We start from the raw sequence: 21,990 nt of genomic DNA on the forward strand, positions 1-21,990 counted from the left end.
GCATTCTGAAATGAGAAAATCTGATTCACTGTTTCATGGGCTAACTAGCCACGGGCGGGCTATTGTTTTTGGGCTTCCGGCCCAACTCTATAAAGTAAAGGGGGAAAAAGCACAGAAATCTCGCGTATCCTCGTGGGCCCCACCTGCTCATCCTATCAGGGCTTGCCAAGTCACGACCATTTAGGGCCCAAAGCAGCCGTCCATACCGACGTTGCAAAAGAGGCCACGTGGGCCCACGTCGCCCTCGTCTCGATACACCAAGGGGGGCCAGGGCTCGCGCGCGCGAGTGGGCCCGCGCTGCAGCGAAACGTCGAATAGAGCAGCCCACATGTCAGTGACCCAAAACTTCCCACTGCTTAGGACTGCCCTTTCCTTTTCTCACCGACATCCGCACCCGCACCCCGCACCCGCACCCCACCTCACCCATCCATTCCTTGATTCTCCTCTCTCTCTCTCTCTTTCCCCTTCACAGCCGCCACGCTCTCCGCCCCGACCCCCCAACCCCGCGCCGCCGCCTCTCGCCGGAATCGGAGCTTTCCGCCCTAAACCCTCCTCAAACCCCGGCGGTCCAGATCCCTCCCGAACCCTCGAGCCGTCCTCCCGCCGCCGCCGCCGCCGCTCCAGAAGCAGAGGGAGCGGAGGCGCTGCATGAGATATCTGGCCCTGCTGCCGCGGCGGCGCGGTTGGTGATGCTCCTGGCCTCCTGCCTCCGGGGTCGCCTCCGCCTCCACCGCCGGCCTCGCCCGCTGATCATGCCCTCCCCGCTCTTCCTCTCCCGGAACCCTAATCCTTCTCCCCCACGCAGCGCCACTGCCACTGGCACCACCATCCTCTCCCCGCCCTCCACCTCCGCCTCCGCCTCCATGAGCACGAGCGGGGTCTACGTCCCGCCGATGCGGCGCCTCCGCTCCGTCATCGCGTCCACCAACGGCAGCCTCGCTCCGCCGCCGTCCGCGGCCGCGCAGGCTCAGCCGGTGCGCGCGCCCGAGTGGCGGGCGGACGGGCGCTCGCTCAGCCCCCCGCCGTCCCCGCCTCGACCGCCCCGGCGCGCGACGCCTCCCCCTCCACGGCAGCCTCCTCCTCAGCCAGAGCCTTTCCGGCAGCGGAGCGCCGGGTACGCCCGGTACGCCTACGACGATTTCTCTGAGGATGACTCGGATCGGGAGATGGACCGCACCTCCGTCTCGAGTAGGGTGAGTGCGTTGATCCAACTTATTCTGCTGTAGTAAGTATGACTCACGTAGTAATATGGATTATGGAATAGGATAATTAGTACTCGGTTAAACTAAACTGCGCAACTCAAAATACTTTTCACCCAAATTTGGGTGCCTATGCAGTAGAGATGCGATTAGCGATCGATAGTAAGGGTGCTTGCCATTAGCTGTTATCTCTGCAAACGCCGTTGCCAACAGAAACGACAACTGAGAGGTTGGCCATTTGCCGTCGTTTTTGTACACCAGCTTGCCACATTAACTTGTGTTTATGTGTCTTGCAGTCTTACTAGTTGCTTATTAAAGGTATTACTGGTTTAACCATATATCAATATATATTACTGTATTACACTTACCGTGCACTCTGAGCTCCACATTGAAGTGCCCTTTTAGATGTTCTTTTATGTTGGGGATAGGTCTCAAGTTTGATTAAGCTGTTTATCATAAATTGTCATGAGATATTTGCCAAAATTAGGAAAACAGAAAGGATGTTTCCCCAAGATAAGAGGCTGTTTATTTTCCTGTGTTTTCAGTGGAACTTGACAAAATATTGCAACTAGCCAACTACAAATAGCCCATGTATTATGGATCTTTAGAGTCAAGATTGCTTTCTTCTCCATTTCTTTGTGTGTTAAAATGTTTGGTACTGAGCTTCTATGGATGAATCAAGCATTACAGTTGCATTTAAATAATATTTCCAGGGTGGATCCACTTTAGATAATATTGATGAATGGAAATGGAAACTGCACATGCTTCTTCGTAACGAAGATGAGCAAGAGGTTATCTCTAGGGAAAGAAAGGACAGACGTGATTTTGAACAACTTTCCCAACTGGCCGAACGAATGGGTTTGTACAGGTACTTCGTTGCCCCCTCTGATATCCTAACACCACATATGCTTTACCACCTATCTGATGATAACTCTATGTTATTGCAGCCGTCAGTATTCTAGGATTGTTGTGTTTAGTAAGGTTCCATTGCCTAATTATAGATCAGACCTTGATGACAAAAGACCACAAAGAGAGGTATGTTGATTGTACCTCAGAGAGACCTCAAGTGTTTTAGCGTGCTACGTGCATGCACTGCTCATTAATGTTCGCTAAATTATTCGTTTCGTACTTACTACAGGTGTCTATTCCTTCTGGATTGCAAAGAGAAGTTGATGCTTTGCTTTCAGATTATCTTGCACGGAAGAGAACAAGCAGTGGGAGCTTTCCTAATGCCGCTTTCTCAAGGTCAAGTAGCACAGACAGTTTTGCAACTGACGAAAGCTTCTTGGAGCAGCAAGATAATCAGACTTCAACCAGTGCTGTGATAGAGAGAATACAAAGAAGAAAAAGCCTACAGTTGCGTAATCAACAGGAATCATGGCAGGTTTGATTATATGCAGTATACCACTTGCAGATTTTTTTATTAGTTTTTTTCCAATTGTATTAGAAATTTCCAATCATGATGCTTACTCTGTGAGGATCTATCCATTTGAAGTGAAAACTTATGGCTAATTATAAAGTTCAGAAAGTGGATCACAACATACTTGCAAACAACTGTGTATCTGTTCTGTAGTAATCGATTGGTTGCATTGCAAGTTAGTGGTTGCTCCCTCCTTTCATATTATATGTTGCAGTTCATGCTTTGCAGTCAGATGCACCCTCGACCCCTTCTTTCATAATGTTTGGGGATATTTCAATATATCATTAACATACTAAATTATACTCTTGATAACTGATAACAGATCAGCTATGTTATTTCCATATGCCCACGCCTGAACCTAAGTAATGTTGTATGCATCAGTTATTTGAATTTCTGGATAGAGGGATTATTTTTCTTTGTGCAATTCTGCATTATTAACCATGTCATGCTGTAGTCAAATTTGCTTTAGAATGTTTTATTCGATACACATTTCCCCCTTGCTTTTGTTATATATCGATTCCAGTGGATGCAGTGACCAGTGTAGATTAGTGCCTTGTATTGTTAAAGGCATAAAGCTTCTCTCTTTTTCAGGAATCACATGATGGCCAAAGCATGATGGAATTTCGTCGCAGTCTTCCTGCTTATAAAGAAAGGCAAACATTATTGGAAGCTATAGCTCAGAATCAGGTCCTGCTCTTGTTTTAGATTTGTGTTTGTAGTTGACTATTAGATACTTCCTTTGTTCTCAAATGCTTAACTCTTTTGAAAAAAAAGTGTCTATTTAGTAAGTACTTGTCATTTTCTTCCCTTCTACTCCCAAAATAAGAAGAAAAGACTATCCCTATGGCCCTATTGACTCTGCTTATGGACCTGCTTTTACTACTTTATTTATGTTCTTCTAATAAATTAAATTGTACTTTGGTCACATTCTGTCTGAATTGATTTGCTTGGTTGTGAATACTGCCTAGCATTTGAGAATGGAGGGATTGCTAGATTTACAATCAGGTTTGCACCTTGGTCAATGATGGACTTTTAAAACCCAACTATTTTGTTCGTGAAAGTAAATAGGAAGTTATTCATGTATGTGAACGAGTGTTTAAATAAGTGATCACTAACCAGACCAGGAATTTTACTGCTTCAACACCAATTAATATGCTTATAAATGTAAAAAGGATCAGATATCAACTAGTCAGTGACATCTATCTTTTCATCGATGTGTCTATTGCCCCAGGGCTCAAATATCATCCTCGCATTGAATGGTATTTTTCCAATTAAAATCTCTTTGCAAACTGCAATCATACTGAGCTAATATTCTCATGTAAAGGGCAACATCTTCTACTTAATATCCAAATTGAATGGCTGTTGAAGTTCTGTATGTTGGAAAGCCAATGTATCATATTATTATTTTTTTACTTGAGAGAGCAATTTTGACAAATATATCTTGATATGTTAGTACATAGGCAAAATCTTTTGAGTAGTTCTACTGAGATAAGAGCATTGACATATGTTCTTTTTGATGAACAGGTTGTTGTAGTTTCAGGTGAAACAGGATGTGGTAAGACAACACAGCTACCTCAGTACATTTTAGAGTCTGAAATAGATGCTGCTCGTGGTGCCACTTGCAGTATTATTTGTACTCAACCAAGACGAATATCAGCCATAGCTGTTTCTGAAAGAGTTGCTGCTGAAAGAGGGGAAAAAATTGGTGAATCGGTGAGCTACTGCCTACTTGTAGAGTTGTACTGATGGAGTGACTTTTTTTTCATGCTGGGACTACTGCTTATGGTTGCCATTAGGGAATCCGTACAACATGTGCATTATCCAAAAGCTATCTTTAATCTATTGGTTAATTATTGGCCATCAGTTCAATTCTGCAGTTGGATCAGCTATACTATTGGGATAATATGCTTTCTTATACCTGACTGCATTTTTTTCCCTTCATTCTTTCATTTTGGCGATCTGACGAGAGGATTGGCCTCAGCTTAATGTTTCTTGCAGAATTTTGTGATTTTATTATTCTTATTATCTCAGCCCTAATTAAGGAGTCTTAATTTTAGGTTGGCTACAAAGTTCGGTTGGAAGGAATGAAAGGACGGGACACACGCCTTCTTTTCTGTACTACTGGAGTTCTGTTGCGGAGATTGCTGGTGGATAGAAATTTGAAAGGTGTTACCCATGTTATTGTTGATGAAATCCATGAGCGTGGCATGAATGAAGGTCTGCAATCGTCATAAAATAAATAAATCTGCATTCAAAAAGTTATAGCTAGACACTCAGGTAGACGATTTCATGCTGAATATTTTTGTATTTTTGTGCTAGATTTTCTTCTTATTGTCCTGAAGGACCTTCTTCCACGCCGGCCTGAGCTAAGACTTGTTTTGATGAGTGCAACCCTTAACGCTGAGTTATTCTCTTCATACTTTGGTGGAGCTCCCATGATACATATACCTGTAAGATATTTCTTAAGGCATTTTGAGTTCACTCGTCTTTGTCTTTACTTTATCCTTTCTGCGTCTGCAACTCTGTTGGAATTTTTAATGAAGTCACAATGCCATAAAAATGTCCCATTGTACCTGCCAGCTTGACAGCTCTATTGATATGGCATTTGCTTCTGTGGTATACCAGCTATGATGCTGCTCTGTTCACCAGTAGAACTGGTTCAGTATATTTGGTACTTGTATTGTCTCGTGATACTCCCTTTGATTCCAGATACAAGTTGTTTTAGACTTGTGTACAAGTATTGAGAAATTAGCTCAAATGACTTGTTCCCTTCATTTGTAGTACTGGAAAATATGACTCATTATCCGTGACTCCGTGAGAGAGGTAGCACTTATTTGGCAAGGGCAAACATGGAAGAAGAAATACAAAAAGGAGCCTAGAAGTTCCAATGCAACTTACATTTCGGAGTTAAGGCTAAAATAACTTCATTTACATTTTGGAGTTAAGGCTAAAACAACTTCCATGTGGAACCGGGAGTAATAGAACTTGTTGGCATACACTTTATGCTCTCAATACTATGTTTTGATGTGGGCTGATATAGTCGCTTGGGAGATGCCTAATTTGGCTGTTTCATATGTTGTTTTCGTGTTGCATTTTGCTCTGATCACTCATCAGTAGGGTTATTCATAAGAGAGATCCTAACCTAGCCTAGATTAAAGCATCTTATTTTATTAGGATGGCCCTCATTGGTTGCATACATCTCATTTCAGGGTTTCACTTATCCTGTTCGGAGTCGATTTCTAGAAGATATTCTCGAAATTACTGGGCACAGATTAACTCCTTACAATCAAATTGATGACTATGGTCAAGAGAAAAGTTGGAAGATGCAAAAGCAAGCTCTAAGGAAGAGGAAGAGCCAAATTGCTTCGGTTGTAGAAGTATGTAGTTCCTGCATTTTTATGCCCACTATTTCCTGTTCAGAGCTTTGGTCTCCCCTCTAAACTCATCTTTTGAGCAGGATACAGTTCAAGCTGCTGATTTAAGGGACTACAGTGCACGAACTCGTGACTCACTATCCTGTTGGAATCCTGATTCGATTGGTTTTAACTTGATAGAAAATGTCTTATGCCATATATGCCAAAAGGAAAGAGCTGGCGCAGTTCTTGTATTTATGACTGGGTGGGATGACATCAATGCACTGAAAGAGCAGCTGCAAGCAAACCCATTGCTTGGAGACCCTAGTAAAGTTTTACTGCTTGCATGTCATGGTTCAATGGCTAGCTCAGAGCAGGTATTACAACAATGGTGATCTAATTTATATGTTTATTGTTACTTTTAGCACAGCCATGCTCAGTTCTCTGTTTTAAGCAATGGAATATTGATTGGCCTACCGTTTTCAATTTGATGTGCTTAAGCGATAAGGTGTTGTCCAGTAACATGTGGCAGTACTTGTTTGATATAACGATATTTGAAACTTGCCTGCAGTCCTTATAACTTGCTTTGCTAATGCCAGTTCTACAATATTGCGTTTGGAATTTCTATGTCCTAAGTTAATGTATGAATGTCATGTTTTGTAGGCTTATAACTTCTGTTAATGTGTTCAACATATTATTGAAGCCCATATATTTCGTCATGTTTTACTCCATGATTATCATATCATCCCATGATATGGTTCTGTTAGTGCTATTTAACTTATTCAGGTCATTTGCAGCCATATACAGAAAGCACCAAATGATATCTGTGTCTTCTCTTATACCATTTATCATATATTGATATTACTGCCTCTTTGCTGTGCAGAAACTAATATTTGATAGACCTGAGCCTGGTGTAAGGAAAATTGTTCTTGCAACCAATTTGGCTGAAACAAGTATTACTATCAATGATGTAGTTTTTGTGGTTGATTGTGGCAAAGCAAAAGAGACATCTTATGATGCATTGAACAACACTCCATGTTTGCTTCCAACCTGGATCTCCAAGGCTTCTGCCAGACAGGTGTTTTTCTCTTGTTGGAGTATTACTAATTTTATTTTTTTCGTAACACTTTGAATGAATTTGCATTTTCTGGAATCAATATGCTAATAAATATTTTTTTTTAACTTTAACACGCATATCATCAACTTCTATCATATCATTTTGGCTAATTAAATTGTATAACAATTTAGAGACGAGGAAGAGCTGGTCGAGTCCAACCAGGGGAGTGTTACCATCTATATCCACAATGCGTGTATGAAGCATTTGCTGACTATCAGTTGCCAGAACTCCTGAGAACTCCTCTGCAATCCCTCTGTTTGCAAATAAAAAGCTTGCGCCTTGGGAGCATCTCTGAATTTTTATCCAGAGCTTTGCAATCACCTGAGTCTCTATCGGTACTTGATTTCCGTATTAATCACAAGCCGCAAAAGTCTATCCTGTGTCTTGGAATGACTTGATAAATTAATTTGAATTTTTTCAGGTAGAAAATGCCATTGAATATCTCAAAGTCATTGGAGCGTTTGATCGTAATGAAGAGTTAACAATTCTAGGTATCAGATCCATCCTTCAAATCATCCGTTTATCACTGCTTTATTGAATCATCTTGAGCATTTGTAGCATGTGCTAACTATACCCACGGATTGGCATTACCAGGAAAGCACTTATCCATGCTTCCAGTTGAGCCTAAATTGGGGAAGATGCTGATTTTTGGTGCTATTTTTAATTGCCTTGATCCCATATTAACCATTGTTTCGGGACTTAGTGTGAGAGATCCATTCTTGACTCCATTTGACAAGAAGGATGTAAGTAATTCTTTCTTAGAACTCCAGTTTGAACTGCCTCTTGTAATGCATTCAAAATTTTTTGTGTTCCTAATGCAGTAAAATATGTATATTCTGTTATATACTGCGTTTCCCTTTTTGGTAGTGCCCTTTTTTGTTATTTCATTGTACTTGCCCTTCTCTTTTCTGAAGTCTCTATGTAATAAATTTCATTTCTGTGCCATCTTTCTGCATGCAGCTTGCAGAGTCTGCTAAATTGCAGTTTTCATGCCGGGACTATAGCGATCACCTTGCACTTGTTCGTGCATACGAAGGATGGAGAGAGGCTGAAAGAGATCGCAATGGCTATGACTACTGCTGGAAAAATTTTCTATCCGTGCAAACCTTGAAAGCCATAGATTCCCTTCGGAGACAATTTCTCTTTCTTCTCAGGGATACTGGGTTGGTTGATGAAAACATGACTGCGTGCAATAAATGGAGCCGTGATGAAAATCTAGTTCGGGCGGTCATTTGTGCAGGATTATATCCAGGTGTTTCCTCTGTTGTGGTGAGTTACCTATCATTTATTAATATTTCTGTTTTTGCATTTTTCGTGCTTGTATTTTTGCTACTGTTGTATACTTTTGTTTTGCCTGTGAAGCTGTGACAAGAATTGTGCTAGTTCCAGCTATTTATGGTAATGATCAAAAGAAAAATTAGTATGCAAGTACTGAAACACTATTTTTTTTAAAGGAGGAAAACATATTATATATGCTTTATGTGGAGGATGACTGATTCCAATATTAACTTCTTATAAGTCAATGTTGAATGCTTTAAATTCCCTAATCATTGGTTTTGTTGCTCTTGATAATCACAGAACAAGGAGAAATCAATTTCTCTCAAGACAATGGAGGATGGGCAAGTCATGCTTTACTCGGTAAGTTAGATCTAGTTATCATCACTGGTGATCAACCTATGTTGCTTTGTTATTTCTACCAATGGATGTATGCGAGAAAGTATCATCTAATTGGTTTTTGTTGTTTTCAGAGTTCAGTCAATGGAAAAGAAACCAAGATTCCCTTCCCCTGGCTGGTGTTCAATGAGAAGGTGAAGGTGAATTCTGTTTTTCTCCGGGACTCAACGGCTATATCTGATTCTATACTGTTACTCTTTGGAGGCAACATAAAACAAGGGGGCTTGGTAAGTTCATTTGAATTACTTATTTGTTGCTGAAATAAGCAAAGGTACTATTGGCTAATTTTTACTTCATGCTGCAGGATGGACATTTGAAAATGCTTGGAGGATATCTTGAGTTCTTCATGAGTCGTGATCTTGCATCAACTTACTTGAGTCTCAAGAGTGAACTTGATAATTTAATCCATTGCAAGGTACTTGCAGACTGATTTCTAATGTGTCATTTAAATTGGTATTTACATTCCTTTATCATTTCTTAGTTGTGGGCTGGTATGTCGAATGTCAAAATAGGTAGTTATCGGTTGCCAACTCCAACTCAACATCTTGTATAAAACATATATGTAGCATATTGTATATTTTATATGATATAGATACATGTGCTGTTTCGTACCTCCATGCTGTTGTGGCCATAGTCAGCAGGGGTAGCACTTTCCCGGAGTAACCGTGTAGGATCTCACCATGGTCCAAATTTACATATTGGGATGTCAAATTCATCATGATCCAAAATCTGTCATCTTTGACTTTTGTTTGATGGAAAATATCTTATGGAGGATATGAACTATGCTTTGGAATGCCTCTATTCAAGTTGCATCAAAATATGTCCTGCCAGACTGCCAGATTTCATTTGTTAAAGGATGTGGTATATTTGTTTTCATGTACAGAACATTCTCATATGAAATTGTACGGCTTAGTTATGTCCTCGATTGTGCTAATGTGTTGGTGATATTTGACCAATTAATCTTTTTTATTTTAACAGCTCCAAAACCCGAGGATGGACATCCAAACCAGTGAAGAGCTTCTGTCAGCGATTAGACTGCTTGTCACTGAGGATCCATGCAACGGTCGTTTCGTATATGGTCGACAAGAGCAAAGATCAAAGAAAGCAAAGACAATGTTCTCTGCAGCCCCCATGAGCCATGGTGGTGGTGGAAATGGAGGAGACAATGCTAAGAACCAGCTCCAGACCCTTCTCACTAGGGCTGGGCATGATAACCCATCCTACAAGACGAAGCAAATCAAGAACAGCCTCTTCAGGTCGACCGTGGAGTTCAATGGGATGCAGTTTGTAGGGCAGCCGTGTGCCAACAAGAAGCTTGCGGAGAAGGATGCTGCAGGAGAGGCACTGAACTGGCTGACAGGAGGAGCTCCCTCCGACTCAAGAGATCCCCAAGACATGGATCACATGTCCATGCTTCAGAAACCACCACGCAGGAAGAGGCATCATCATAGGAGGGGTTGATCAGAGGCCACTTTGGCATTTCCTTTCTATGTAGTAGCAACCAGGGGTAGTCAGCATTAGAAGCTAAAAGCTAGCAACAAAAATAATTGTAGCTTAGGGTGCTCTAAACACAGCAATTTTGTTAGTGTGCCCGGAAATTTTACAGGGCGCTGGAGTTTGGCCGTGGCAAAAGGGAAATCTACAGGGGAAGACTGACTGTATTGGTGAGAGTCTGCAAGGAGTACAATCCATTTTTGTTTTAGTAGATTTTAGGATCATTTCACACAATGCCCACTATGTTGTCCACGATTGTAAAACTAGAGAGTTTGGAGTTTAATGTATAGTTCAGGACCATATGAATCATTTTGATGGAAGAGGACCATGGATATATATTGGTTAATTGCTCTGAATTGTTCTACATTACATGAGGCTGACCGAGTGACCGGGCGGCAGGACAGGAGTAGTCAGTCGCCTCGGCCTCGAGAGATTGCTTTGCTGTTATGTGCAGCAGTCATGGCCGTGGCCGTGGAAGAAGACGACGACGATCGGATTCAGCGGAGAATTACTCTTCTTACTGATGATTCATTCTTTGCCTGTCTGCAAGTTGCGTATCAATTAACGACCTTCGTGGTCTACCTAATTGTCGTGCCTACTCTATGTAACTCCAAATCCAAATCTTTTGTGATTAACAAAGAAAAATAAACATGACATGTGTGTGCACGTACGCTGATGAGTTGCAGCACGCATCTACAGAAAGTGTAGGAGATCATACTGAATTTAGCCGGAAACACAACGGATGGATCGATGGATCCATCGATTTAAATATGGTTTGATTTCTTTTACAAGATTATACTAATAATACTGTGAATTATAAAATATTGTGTGGATTACGTGTATATATAACTAGTCGATCAGTCTATCTGTGATGATATGGTCGGTCGGTCAATCACACGTTCATGTGCATGTGCTCGATCGATCGATCACTACGATTCTGCTCCAGCCTCCACTCTCCAGCTAGCTTAGCTAGCTAGCTATCTCAAGAGTTAGTCTCTACCTCTTACAAGCTCAACAAGCCAAACTAAATAAATTAATTGACCTTCTTAACTTAACTAAAATTGAATTAATTAATGGATTGACGAATGAAGCATCGACGGGTCGTGCATTTGACTATCATCTCCTGGTTAATTAAGCTCTTAATTAGTAATGTGGTGCACACGCATCACGCATGCATGCATGATCTGTTACTACTATCTGTAATTACTAAGCATTTAGCTGATATTGTGGGATTTAGTCAGACGAACTCGGAAGTAGACGACATTGCACATGCATCTACGTGCGCCGGCAGGCAAATATATACATGCAGCTGCCAGCCAGCGAGCTGATCGATCGAGCTACTTAATGGAAGCTAATAGTAGTATAAATCAACTTATTAATTAAACTTATATCGGCCGGTCGTGCATGCAGTAGCCGGATCAATCAGCTGCTAATAATACTCCATATAGCAGTCGGCGAATCGATCGGGCGGAAGAGTAAGCTGGAGAAAAGCAAGCAGATTAAAATTACTAGCTAGTAGGAGTAGCTCTTTGTCATCGATCGATCGGGTTCAATAAACTAATTAAGTTGGCGCTTGGCGGTGCAGAGAGTTGCAGGTTGAGCTATGCGTGCAGCCGCAGGCACTGCAGGAACCAGGAAGAAGCAGCTTATATTCTCCCTTCGTTCACGAATACATAAGAGAGATTAAGTTATCTAAAAGTACTAGAGTTTAAAATTATAAGGTTTTGTTTTGTTTTCTCAACACCTTCTTTTTTTATATAAAACGTCGTTAAAACGTCGGTAATGATAGGACCGTTCGAAAAAAAAAAGATTGAAGCGAAATTAACTATGTGTGTACTTGATTAAAAAGGATCACATCTAACTAAAGATATGTAATTATTAGTGAGTGATAAATAAAATGGTTGGATAGATTGAAATATTTGTGGATCTGAAGAGTAGTCAAGTAATGTAGCAAGGTAGCGAAGCAGCAGCAAGAGGGTTCAAGTAGAGCTAGTTGACGCGGCCGGCAGCAGGATCGATGAACACTCCGTATAGTAGAGTATCTTCCTCCATCTTGGAGGGGATCCCTGATTGAAAGAGAAAGTCAAGTCGAGATGGATGGCCAATTTGGCCATAAGCCATAGCCATGGCCGGTCGGTGTCTTTCCCACATTAAAGTTATAGTTTTATGATAATTTTCCACTCTATTATTGTAGTAAACTGAAATAGACCACTAATATTACAGCAAATTGATAGTTTTGTCAGTTTTCTAAAATTTACTCTTTAAAATATAACAATTTTTTGGCTATATATTTAGATTTACCATAGCTAAAATTGCTATATTTTGATACGAATGTGGTATCTCTTATTTAATTTGAATGCATTTATTGGATTGATCTTACTTTGTGCTTGAACTTGTAGAAATACTTGGGACGTAGGAAGTAAATTAGGGGGTGTTTAGATTCAGGGGTGTAAAGTTTTGGCGTGTCACATCGGGTATTATATAGGGGTCGCATGGGGGTGTTCGGGCACTAATAAAAAAACTAATTAAAGAATCTGTCAGTAAACCGTGAGATAAATTTATTAATCCTAATTGATCCATCATTAGCATATTTTTACTGTAGCACCACATTGTCAAATCGTGTAGCAATTAGGATCAAAAAATTTGTCTCGCAAATTAGTCACAATCTGTGCAATTAGTTATTTTTAGCCTATATTTAATACTTCATGTAGGTGTTCAAACGCTCAATGTGACAGATGTAAAATTTTTAAGGTGGGATCTAAACATCTAAACAGGCCCTCAACGTGTTTTCTAACCCGAGAGAGCATCAACACCGTTGACGGCCACTATTCAATCTTTGATCACTAATTGTAAAATTTAAAATCTATCAATAGTCAAAAGTTTAAATAGTACTGCCAGCTACCAATAACAACAGTTTGAAATGTGGTGGGGTAATAAAATCAGTGGAGTAAGGTAAAGATCACCATACAAGTGGCTAGCAAGCTGGCAGCCTGGCACTGCACACGACCTGCAGCTGTATATTTGTTTTTTTATATATAATAGGAAATGTATATTTGTGTAACTCCAAGTATATATATTAATCGCCCCCAACTGTAAGCAGCAATTTATACCAACTACTTAGTACTGTATATTTGTACAGTACATGAGTACAACATCGCCTACATATATACCATATACAGTGTTGTGTTACGTACATATTTTTACTATTTCTTCTTATTATTATTTTTTGGAGATATCACTATATATTGCTACAGATAATTAACTGGCAGGCCTGCAGGAGGCATGCATGCATGTACTGAATCATCGATCTGATGTTCATGTTAATAATCATTGCTAGTCGGTCAGACAGTAGCTAGGCCGGATTAGGGAGAGACAGTGCGTGTGTGTGCAAGTGTACTGTCAGAGTTGGATTAGCTATGGCTAATTAAGGGCCTGTTTGATATAACTCCAACTCCTAAATATAACTCCAGGAGTTGAGTTTGGAGTGGAGTTGTGGAGCTGCCTAAACCCAGCTCCACAACTCTAGTACATTTTGTGAGAGAGCTCCACCCAACTCCACTCCCAGTTTTGGTGGAGCTGAAACTGTTTGGCTGAGCTCCAGCTCCAGGAGGGGTGGAGCTGGAGCTGGAGCTGTGCCAAACAGGGCCTAACCTTAGCTAAGGTACGTAGTAGCCTTTTGTGCATACTAAAAATGAGCAGAATTAATAGCCAAGAGGCCGACCGCGACCGGACACCGCGGGCCTGCCGGGACTTGACCGCCCACCGCTGCACTCGTGGGCCCCACTCACCAGTCTCTAGCTGCCAGCCGCTGTAGGTGGGCCCTCTCCATCTTACTCTGTTCCTCTCTTGCATTTCATGCATATTAAGCCTGGTTTAGTTCCTATTTTTTTTCAAAAAGTCACATCGAATCTTTAAATACATGTATGCATGAAGTATTAAATATAGATAAAAACAAAAACTAATTACACAGTTTGTATGGAAATTACGAGACGAATCTTTTGAGCTTAATTAGTCTATAATTAACTATAAGTACTATAGTAACCCACATATACTAATGATGGTTTAATTAGACTCAAAAGATTCGTCTCGCGGTTTCCAGGCGAGTTATGAAATTAGTCTTTTCATTTGTGTTCGAAAATCTCTTCCGATATTTGATCAAACATTCGATGTGGCACCCAAAAATTTTCATTTCACGAACTAAACAGGCCTTAATCTATAATTTTTTTATCTTGAACAGATGTTTTTTTCTCGATTACACGACAGATGTATACGCACACAGTCAATACCATACTTATATATCCCCTAATGTACGCTTAAAGGGAAGAAAAATCAATGGCACATCTATGATTTACTTAAATTTCTATTAAAAATCAACCTATACGTGCATAATATTTATTAACACCAGAATTTAAATCATGGTGGTTAAAGTCGTGCACCTATCACTACACAGTTGGCCACTAGTGCTTCCGCAAATGTTTTTTTTAAAATAATGTGGATATCAAGGAGGGGCTTAGCAGTACGACGAGCAACCCAATACTGTTTATAATTTAAATTTAAAAAATGGTGAGACGAGTACTCCCTCCATCACTAAATATTTAACGCCATTAAGTTTTTTAAACATGTTTGACCGTCCGTCTTATTAAAAAAGTTTAAGTAATTATTTATTCTTTTCCTATCATTTGATTCATTATTAAATATACTACTACTACTCAAGTTTTTAAATAATATTTATAAAAGTTTATGAATTAGACGAACTGTCAAATATATTTTAAAAAGCCAACGACATTAAATATTTAGGACGAAGTGAGTATATTTTGTGTTCGAACCTGAGACCGGTGTGACTTGCTTCTGGCCGATCTCTATCAGCTGAGCAAACGGACCGTTCTCCCAAGTCCCATCATATCGTTAATTTCGTTATCATCACCATCATCAAATTATTAGCTCAAATTAACAACCTAGATGTAATTAACACAGATTATACTCCATCAGATGGCATGTGCAAAATGCAAGCTGCCATCAACATGGATGCATGCATGCATATATGCTGTAGCTAGAGCTAGCTAATTAAGCTAGGTGATCAGCTGGTGTGTTGTGTGGTTGAACGACAAGCAGCTTAGCTCGTGCTTGTTGGTTTCCAGGCTGTGCCTGTCGACTGACTGACTATACTGCTGTCTGCTGGTACGTTAGTTTGGCTTCTTCTTCTCTGTTGCTAATTCTCTTATCATATCTCTGCTTCTGCTACTACTACCTCTGTATTTTAATGAATGTACGATGCTGTTGACTTTTTAACTAACGTTTGACCACTTATCTTATTTAAAATTTTTATGCAAATATAAAAATACTTATGTCATGTTTAAAGAACATTTAATGATAAATCAAGTCACAATAAAATAAATTATAATTATATAAATTTTTTGAATAAGATAAAAGGTCAAACGTTTGTTAAAAAGTCAATGGCGTCATATATTAAAATATGGAACTCACTAGCTGCACAGGCCTCGTCCATTTATCAATACATGCGTGACACCACATAGAACAAAGTTCGGCTTGTCTAACTGGTAGAAAATTTCACCCATAAGTTCTACGTCATCTGTTACAAAATATAAGAATTTATGATTGGATGAAAACATATTCTAGCTATAATCTAAATTCATAATATTAGAATATGTCATATCATATACTAATTTTTTTATTTGAAACAAATGTAGTAGGTGACAATCACCTCACCCTCAAAAAGGGTATCATTTGTACTATCTGTATAACTAGCTAAACAAAATATTTTGTATCTTTCCTACAATCAACCAAACAAATCTCATGCTAGCCAAGCCAAGCCAAGCCAATGCAAAGAATCAAATACGCATATGTATCTTTTTAGCCAGACTAAACTTGGCCTAGTAAGATGTGAGCAACCAAACACACTCATACATGCTCTAGCTCAGCTTACGTTGTATATGAATATGTGAATATATTGTCCTTTTTCACGAACATGTCTATCTTATATGCATCTAATTAATAATTAGATGTGTTGTGTATTACTTTATTTGTTCTTAAATAGATATATGATGTTTTATAATGCACTCAATCAAATTTTAATATTTTAATGCACTAATACAGGAAACACATATTAATAGTATATATGTAAAAGTATATTTTTAATTATACTATTAAAAAAATTTGACGATAATGTATCACCACGTATCTACAGTCCTGAAAATTACAAGTTAATTAACTTAGAAAATACCGAGAAATAGAATACATTATTTGATTGTGGTCTGCTGATTAGTTATAACAATGTAGATCGATCGATCAAAACAATTGTATTTACAAAAATTATAAACAAGAGTGGAATATAAATCTAATTATACCCTTAAGTTATAAATCCCAGCTCGATGCAAAACAATTATTGGAAAATCCAGCTTGTGTTTTAATGATTGGAAAAGGTAAGCAAACCATGCAAATTAACTGTGGCTGATTCATGCATACTTTGTACGAACATCATCTCGTCGTCGACACGACGACGATGCTTAATTCCAAGCTTACGTAGCTAAACTAGGTTCGATTATTCCTAGTCGTTTGGATGCAGCCACCGGCCTTCATTAATTGACACACAGCACGTACGTGCTGTGTCTTATTCTGGCCGGATCATGCAATTCAATCATTTGTTGAAACTATACCCTCCGACTCGACAAATTAGCTTAATTAATTGAATTAGGAGGGTTAGCGTAAGTGCAAATTTAGTTGGAACGCTTTTACACTAGTCACACAACGGGTTAAATGTGACATCATATGATAAATACTTAAAAAAAAAAGTATTGATAAGTGATAAGGTTTCACATCCACCCAGCCCCACATGCATGTGGTGTGGGGGAGATCCTCTACGGCTCTACCTTATCATGTGACTTTATAGTCACTTACATATGGGGTCTATAGAAAAGATGTCTCACATATCAGTGACTCAAAGTCATGTGACTTGAGTTAGAGGATCTCAATATGTGAGAGGCGTGAAAGAAACTGACACTAACATACCTATTCTAAACCCGTGAAATAGACCAAGGCTGATATCTTTAAGTTCACACATACTTCCTCTATCCCCTAAATACCAACTTAGTAGCGAACATTGACATATCCTGATACTATAAATTTGGATAGATGTCTGTCCAGATTTGTAGTACCAGAATGTGTCACATCAAGTATTATGTTGGTTTTTTATGGGATGGAGGGAATAATCCACAAGACCCTCGGCCTCTCCGCTCTCACTCTCTTATACACATATGCACGTGCTACCACACCATCTCTCGCTTCCTTGATCCGTTCTCTCTCCCATGAAACCTCTCTTGATCCGCTCTCTCGCGTGGCCACTCACATTGTCACTCTTTTGCCTCATTCTTTCTAGTGGCAGGGAGCCATAACCAACACCCTCTCCTTCCTCTTCCCCCCAGCACGGAAGCGACGTCGATGATAGAACATGAGGAAAACCACAAGAGGGATAGATTTGACTAATAGGATAATAGAAAGGGCTGAACAAACTATAAAAATTGGCACATATATATAACAAACATCAATGTCGGTTTAAATCTAAAGTTAGAGAGCTTATGAAACCTTTCGAAGCTGTTGGAGGGTGTGCTTAAGAGTCACTAGTACCAGTTACAAAACTAGAACCGATGATCCCTTATCTACGCCGGTTCTTAAAAATGACGGTAATATAGTATACATAGTACTCCCTTCGTTTCAGGTTATAAGATGTTTTTATTTTGGTCAAAGTCAAACTGCTTTTAGTTTGGTTAAGTTTATAGACAAATATAGTAATATTTACATTACCAAATTAGTTTTATTAAATTAATAATTAAATATATATTTATAATGAATTTATCTTGGTTCGAAAATATTATTTTTTTATAAACTTAGTTAAATTTAAAGTATTTTGATTTTGATCAAAGTCAAAAACATTTTATAACATGAACGGAGGGAGTACTCATTTTGATGTCATTATCAAGTGTTGTACGTATTCTTTCGTTGCATTTGCATTCATGTCTCCTCTTGCCCGATATATGCAATAGAATATATATGTCGGAAATTTTTTAATTATTAATTTCAAACATATATGGATCGATGATGTGTTGTCGTAATCGCTCGTGTGAGACCACCTTTTAATTTGCAATTATATATGGTCCCAGTAAGTGACCACTTTAAACTGTTTTGGTCCGAACCCTACGTGCTTAGCACGGAATTTCTTCTGTAATATATTTATTTTCCAGACATATTTTCCATGCTAACCGTACCAGGTTGCTGTTGACATGTCACGTACCACCTAGACGCCTATAGCTAGAGCTGCATGCATCATGCGTAGGCAAACCGATCGATGTTCACCACGTCGGTGATCTACTCCCTCCGTCCTATTCTAATATAAGTGCAGTCATGGTTTTCCGTATCCAACTTTAACCGTCCATCTTATAAAAAAAAATTTAAAGACATAAATCACGAGTAAAGTGCTATTCATATTTTATCCTCTCATAATAACAAAAATACTAATTATAAAAAACTTTTAAATAAGACGAACGATCAAAATTGGACGCGAAAACTTATGGTTGCACTTAAAATAGGATGGAGGAAGTAATAATTTTCTGGGCAATATGTACGATAGAAGCAATAAATATTCAGTTACACTTCACATAGTAAAAAAATAATAATCTAGAAATGCATTGAAAAGAGTAACTATTTGCATGAAGTTGATGCACATTTCTTAGCAGCCCCGGCACGGCCCAAATGGATAGTAGGAAAAGGGAAAAGGAACAACCATTTAGGCAAATATTGGAATATATAATATATGATAGTACATAGATTGGCTCATTGGCTGTATAGTGTCCATATGCTATCTACTTATTTAATATACTATAATACTGACTGGGTGTGTTCGGCTGCAAATTTTCAAGCAGTTGTTGCTCTGCACTGTGTACGCGACTGCGGCGCACATTCATAGCTATTGTCTACAGCTGCAGCCGTAGCCAAAAAATGACAGCCGAACACACGCACTATTAATTTTATTCAGTCTTTGACATCTAACTTTTACCACTATTTTCTATTAGATATCTAACAAAACTATAGTATTGTTAAGAATTATCCTTTATATTTTCAAATTGAATATTTTGAGATCTAGTCAAAGTTATAAAAATTTGAAAAAAGAATAACCCCGTTAAGGGACAATTTGAAGGGTTATTAGATCCATTTGTCTATTTAGAGACATGCCATTACAATTTAATAAAAGTTGGAGATATATATTACTTACTCCTTCAATGAAGGAAAGAGGAGGGTAATTTGGTCCAAAATTCTTTATAAATGCATTAAAGAGGTAAGTATTGTCTAATTTTTGTTAAATTTTAATGGCATATCTTCAAATAATAATAACTTTTATAATCGGATAAGTTGTAATGACATGGATCGATCCCATTAACCCCATTTAAAAAACGGTGGTAGTTGTAACATATTATACTCGGATTAATTAATTAATCTGCTCATACCGAGAGCACCTTCAGGCTTCAGAGAGCCACAATAGAAACTTCCCATCCTCCTAAGCCTGCATCAAAGTTGTGGGCATACAACCTGTAGTTTATTGGAGATTACTCGGAATGATCGTCAAGAGTACTAATATATGCTCACTGAGGTGATTAAACTAATTTTTATAGAACCTCTAGAGCTAAGGATTTTTATAGAAATTAAACTAATTTTTATAAAAAAATTTAATTTCTTTGTTTCAAATAAGCTTTTTTATGAAAAATTGTACTCCCTCAGTCCCATGATATAAGAGATTTTAAGTGGATGTGACACATCCTAGTACAATGAATTTGGATGCACGGTATGTTCAGATTTATTGTAATGTGTCACATCCAATAAAAATTTCTTATATTATGGGACGGATAAAGTAGCAGTATATCATGGTGATATGACTGCACCAGCCCGGGAGATGACTCCGCCACTAAACGATACCCTTCTATCAAACTTCTGATCATGGGCACATTGCCGATCTCTAATCTTACTCCCAACTTTTCCTATTGCTTTTCATCAATTTTGCATAGGAAGAGTTGATTGATGTGATCAATCCTGTCCCCGGACCCTTATAAAAATGTGCATAGAGTGATCTTCTCCTTAATGGGAATCAATCGCTCTTGTTCTTATTAATTACTTCTTGGTACTGAACCCTGTCCCATTCCCATACAGGGTTGCTTCCTAGAAAATTAACATGTTAATGTCTCAAGATCTCAATCTTATCTGCCAGACAGACCAGGAGAAGATTCGCTAATTTCATCTCAGGAATGAGGTGCCATATGCTATGCATTGGATTTCTTCTCTAATATATATATGCATATCATCTTTCATAAATCTAAGCTGTAACTAAATTGAAGGTGTAATAGGTGTTAGAATAGTAACAGAGTCTGACTCTTATCTTAGACTCATCTTAAACAGAGAGGCACAAATGTTGTAACCCATAAAGACTTAGGGTGTGTTTGAGGAGAAGGGGATTGAGGTGATTGGGAAGATACGCAAAACGAGGTGAGCCATTAACTCATGATTAATTGAGTATTAACTATTTTAAATTTTAAAAATGGATTAATATGATTTTTTAAAGCAACTTTCATATAGAAAATTTTTGCAAAAAACACCCCGTTTAGTAGTTTGGGAAGCGTGCGCGCGGAAAACGATGTGCATTCTTACTCCCTATCACCCAAACAAACACAGCCTTAGTATATGCGAGAGAACAACCGGTCGGCAGCATTACTGGTCGAGAATCCTTGATACCCTGATACGCTATAACTATGCATAATCAGGAAGGAACACTCATAATCAGCCCTCCGGAAATATAGGCTTCGGCTGAACCTTGTTAATGAAATATCATGCCTTGATGTCATCATCGCATTTGGATTTCACACGGTGTACTTTCGTGTTTGGCTACTAATGTCGATTAATTAATTTGTTGCCGGCTTTTATAGAAAAACAGTAATGCTCATGTATTTTTGTGAGACCAAAATTTGTTTGAGTACCTAAAATTTAAGCATGCAACAGAAGGATCATGTGAGATCAGATTATTATTGAGCTACGGAAAGCCAGTGCAGTTAAGCTGCAGGGACAATTAAAAAGCTGAGACATTCTTTTTCGTACTGAGTGAGAGTGGAAGAATGGCTTCAATGGAGCCATATATATACCTTCTCCTACCTTACATATTTATATATCATCTTCAACAATATTAGGGGTGGTGATGGTTCTACCATCCTCACCTATCTGATAAGTGAGGGTCACCATCTATGTTGACCAACAATATATTAGAGTAAGAAGCTATATTTGCTTCATGAACAGTGTATAATGCACTGCTTATCTTATTATCGTTAACCAAAGCTTGAGAATCATGATTTAGTTTCAGCTCATCTAACATAATTAAAGTCTATTGTAACGCATGGGTATTTTGCTAGTGTATATATACATTGATACACATATATGTGTATGGATATCGTCCTTTTGCTGGCAATGGAGTAAATAGTGAACTGAAAGGCCTTCCATGCATGTCTCTTGCAGTCGTTTTGCAGAGGATCACTTGTGGTTTCTTAATTAGGTTTTGGTTCCTATCTGTTTGGACGACTCATCAGTTGCCATCCATACCTTCATTCAGATATGGAGCAGTGCAAGTTTAAATGTACTGCATCCTGCATGCTCCCTGGAAATTATTTATGGAACAGCTACCACCAC

The 21,990-nt window shown here is 38.9% G+C and overlaps 1 protein-coding gene across 1 annotated transcript; it reads left to right on the plus strand.

Annotated features, from left to right (window-relative positions):
- Positions 1-405: 405 nt before the first annotated feature.
- Positions 406-10,613, plus strand: LOC4326075 (DExH-box ATP-dependent RNA helicase DExH3). Its single transcript, XM_015787702.3, has 19 exons — positions 406-1,193; positions 1,913-2,067; positions 2,147-2,234; positions 2,338-2,583; positions 3,211-3,306; positions 4,144-4,332; positions 4,677-4,836; positions 4,939-5,069; positions 5,829-5,996; positions 6,077-6,349; positions 6,856-7,050; positions 7,221-7,424; positions 7,511-7,580; positions 7,684-7,832; positions 8,050-8,358; positions 8,668-8,727; positions 8,838-8,990; positions 9,068-9,178; positions 9,742-10,613. Exons 1-19 carry the CDS (start codon positions 690-692, stop codon positions 10,222-10,224), a joined length of 3,744 nt encoding a protein of 1,247 aa, XP_015643188.1. The 5' UTR covers positions 406-689; the 3' UTR covers positions 10,225-10,613.
- Positions 10,614-21,990: the final 11,377 nt, after the last annotated feature.

The sequence above is a fragment of the Oryza sativa genome, chromosome 1, assembly GCF_034140825.1.
Source record: "Oryza sativa Japonica Group chromosome 1, ASM3414082v1".
NCBI lineage: Eukaryota > Viridiplantae > Streptophyta > Magnoliopsida > Poales > Poaceae > Oryza > Oryza sativa.

Excerpts from the sequence above, each read along its gene's own strand:
- LOC4326075 (XM_015787702.3), top strand. The coding sequence starts at position 690 with ATGCTCCTGGCCTCCTGCCTCCGGGGTCGCCTCCGCCTCCACCGCCGG. Across the intron at positions 2,068-2,146 it reads GAACGAATGGGTTTGTACAG|CCGTCAGTATTCTAGGATTG; the intron begins GTACTTCGTTGC and ends ATGTTATTGCAG. Across the intron at positions 5,997-6,076 it reads AAATTGCTTCGGTTGTAGAA|GATACAGTTCAAGCTGCTGA; the intron begins GTATGTAGTTCC and ends TCTTTTGAGCAG.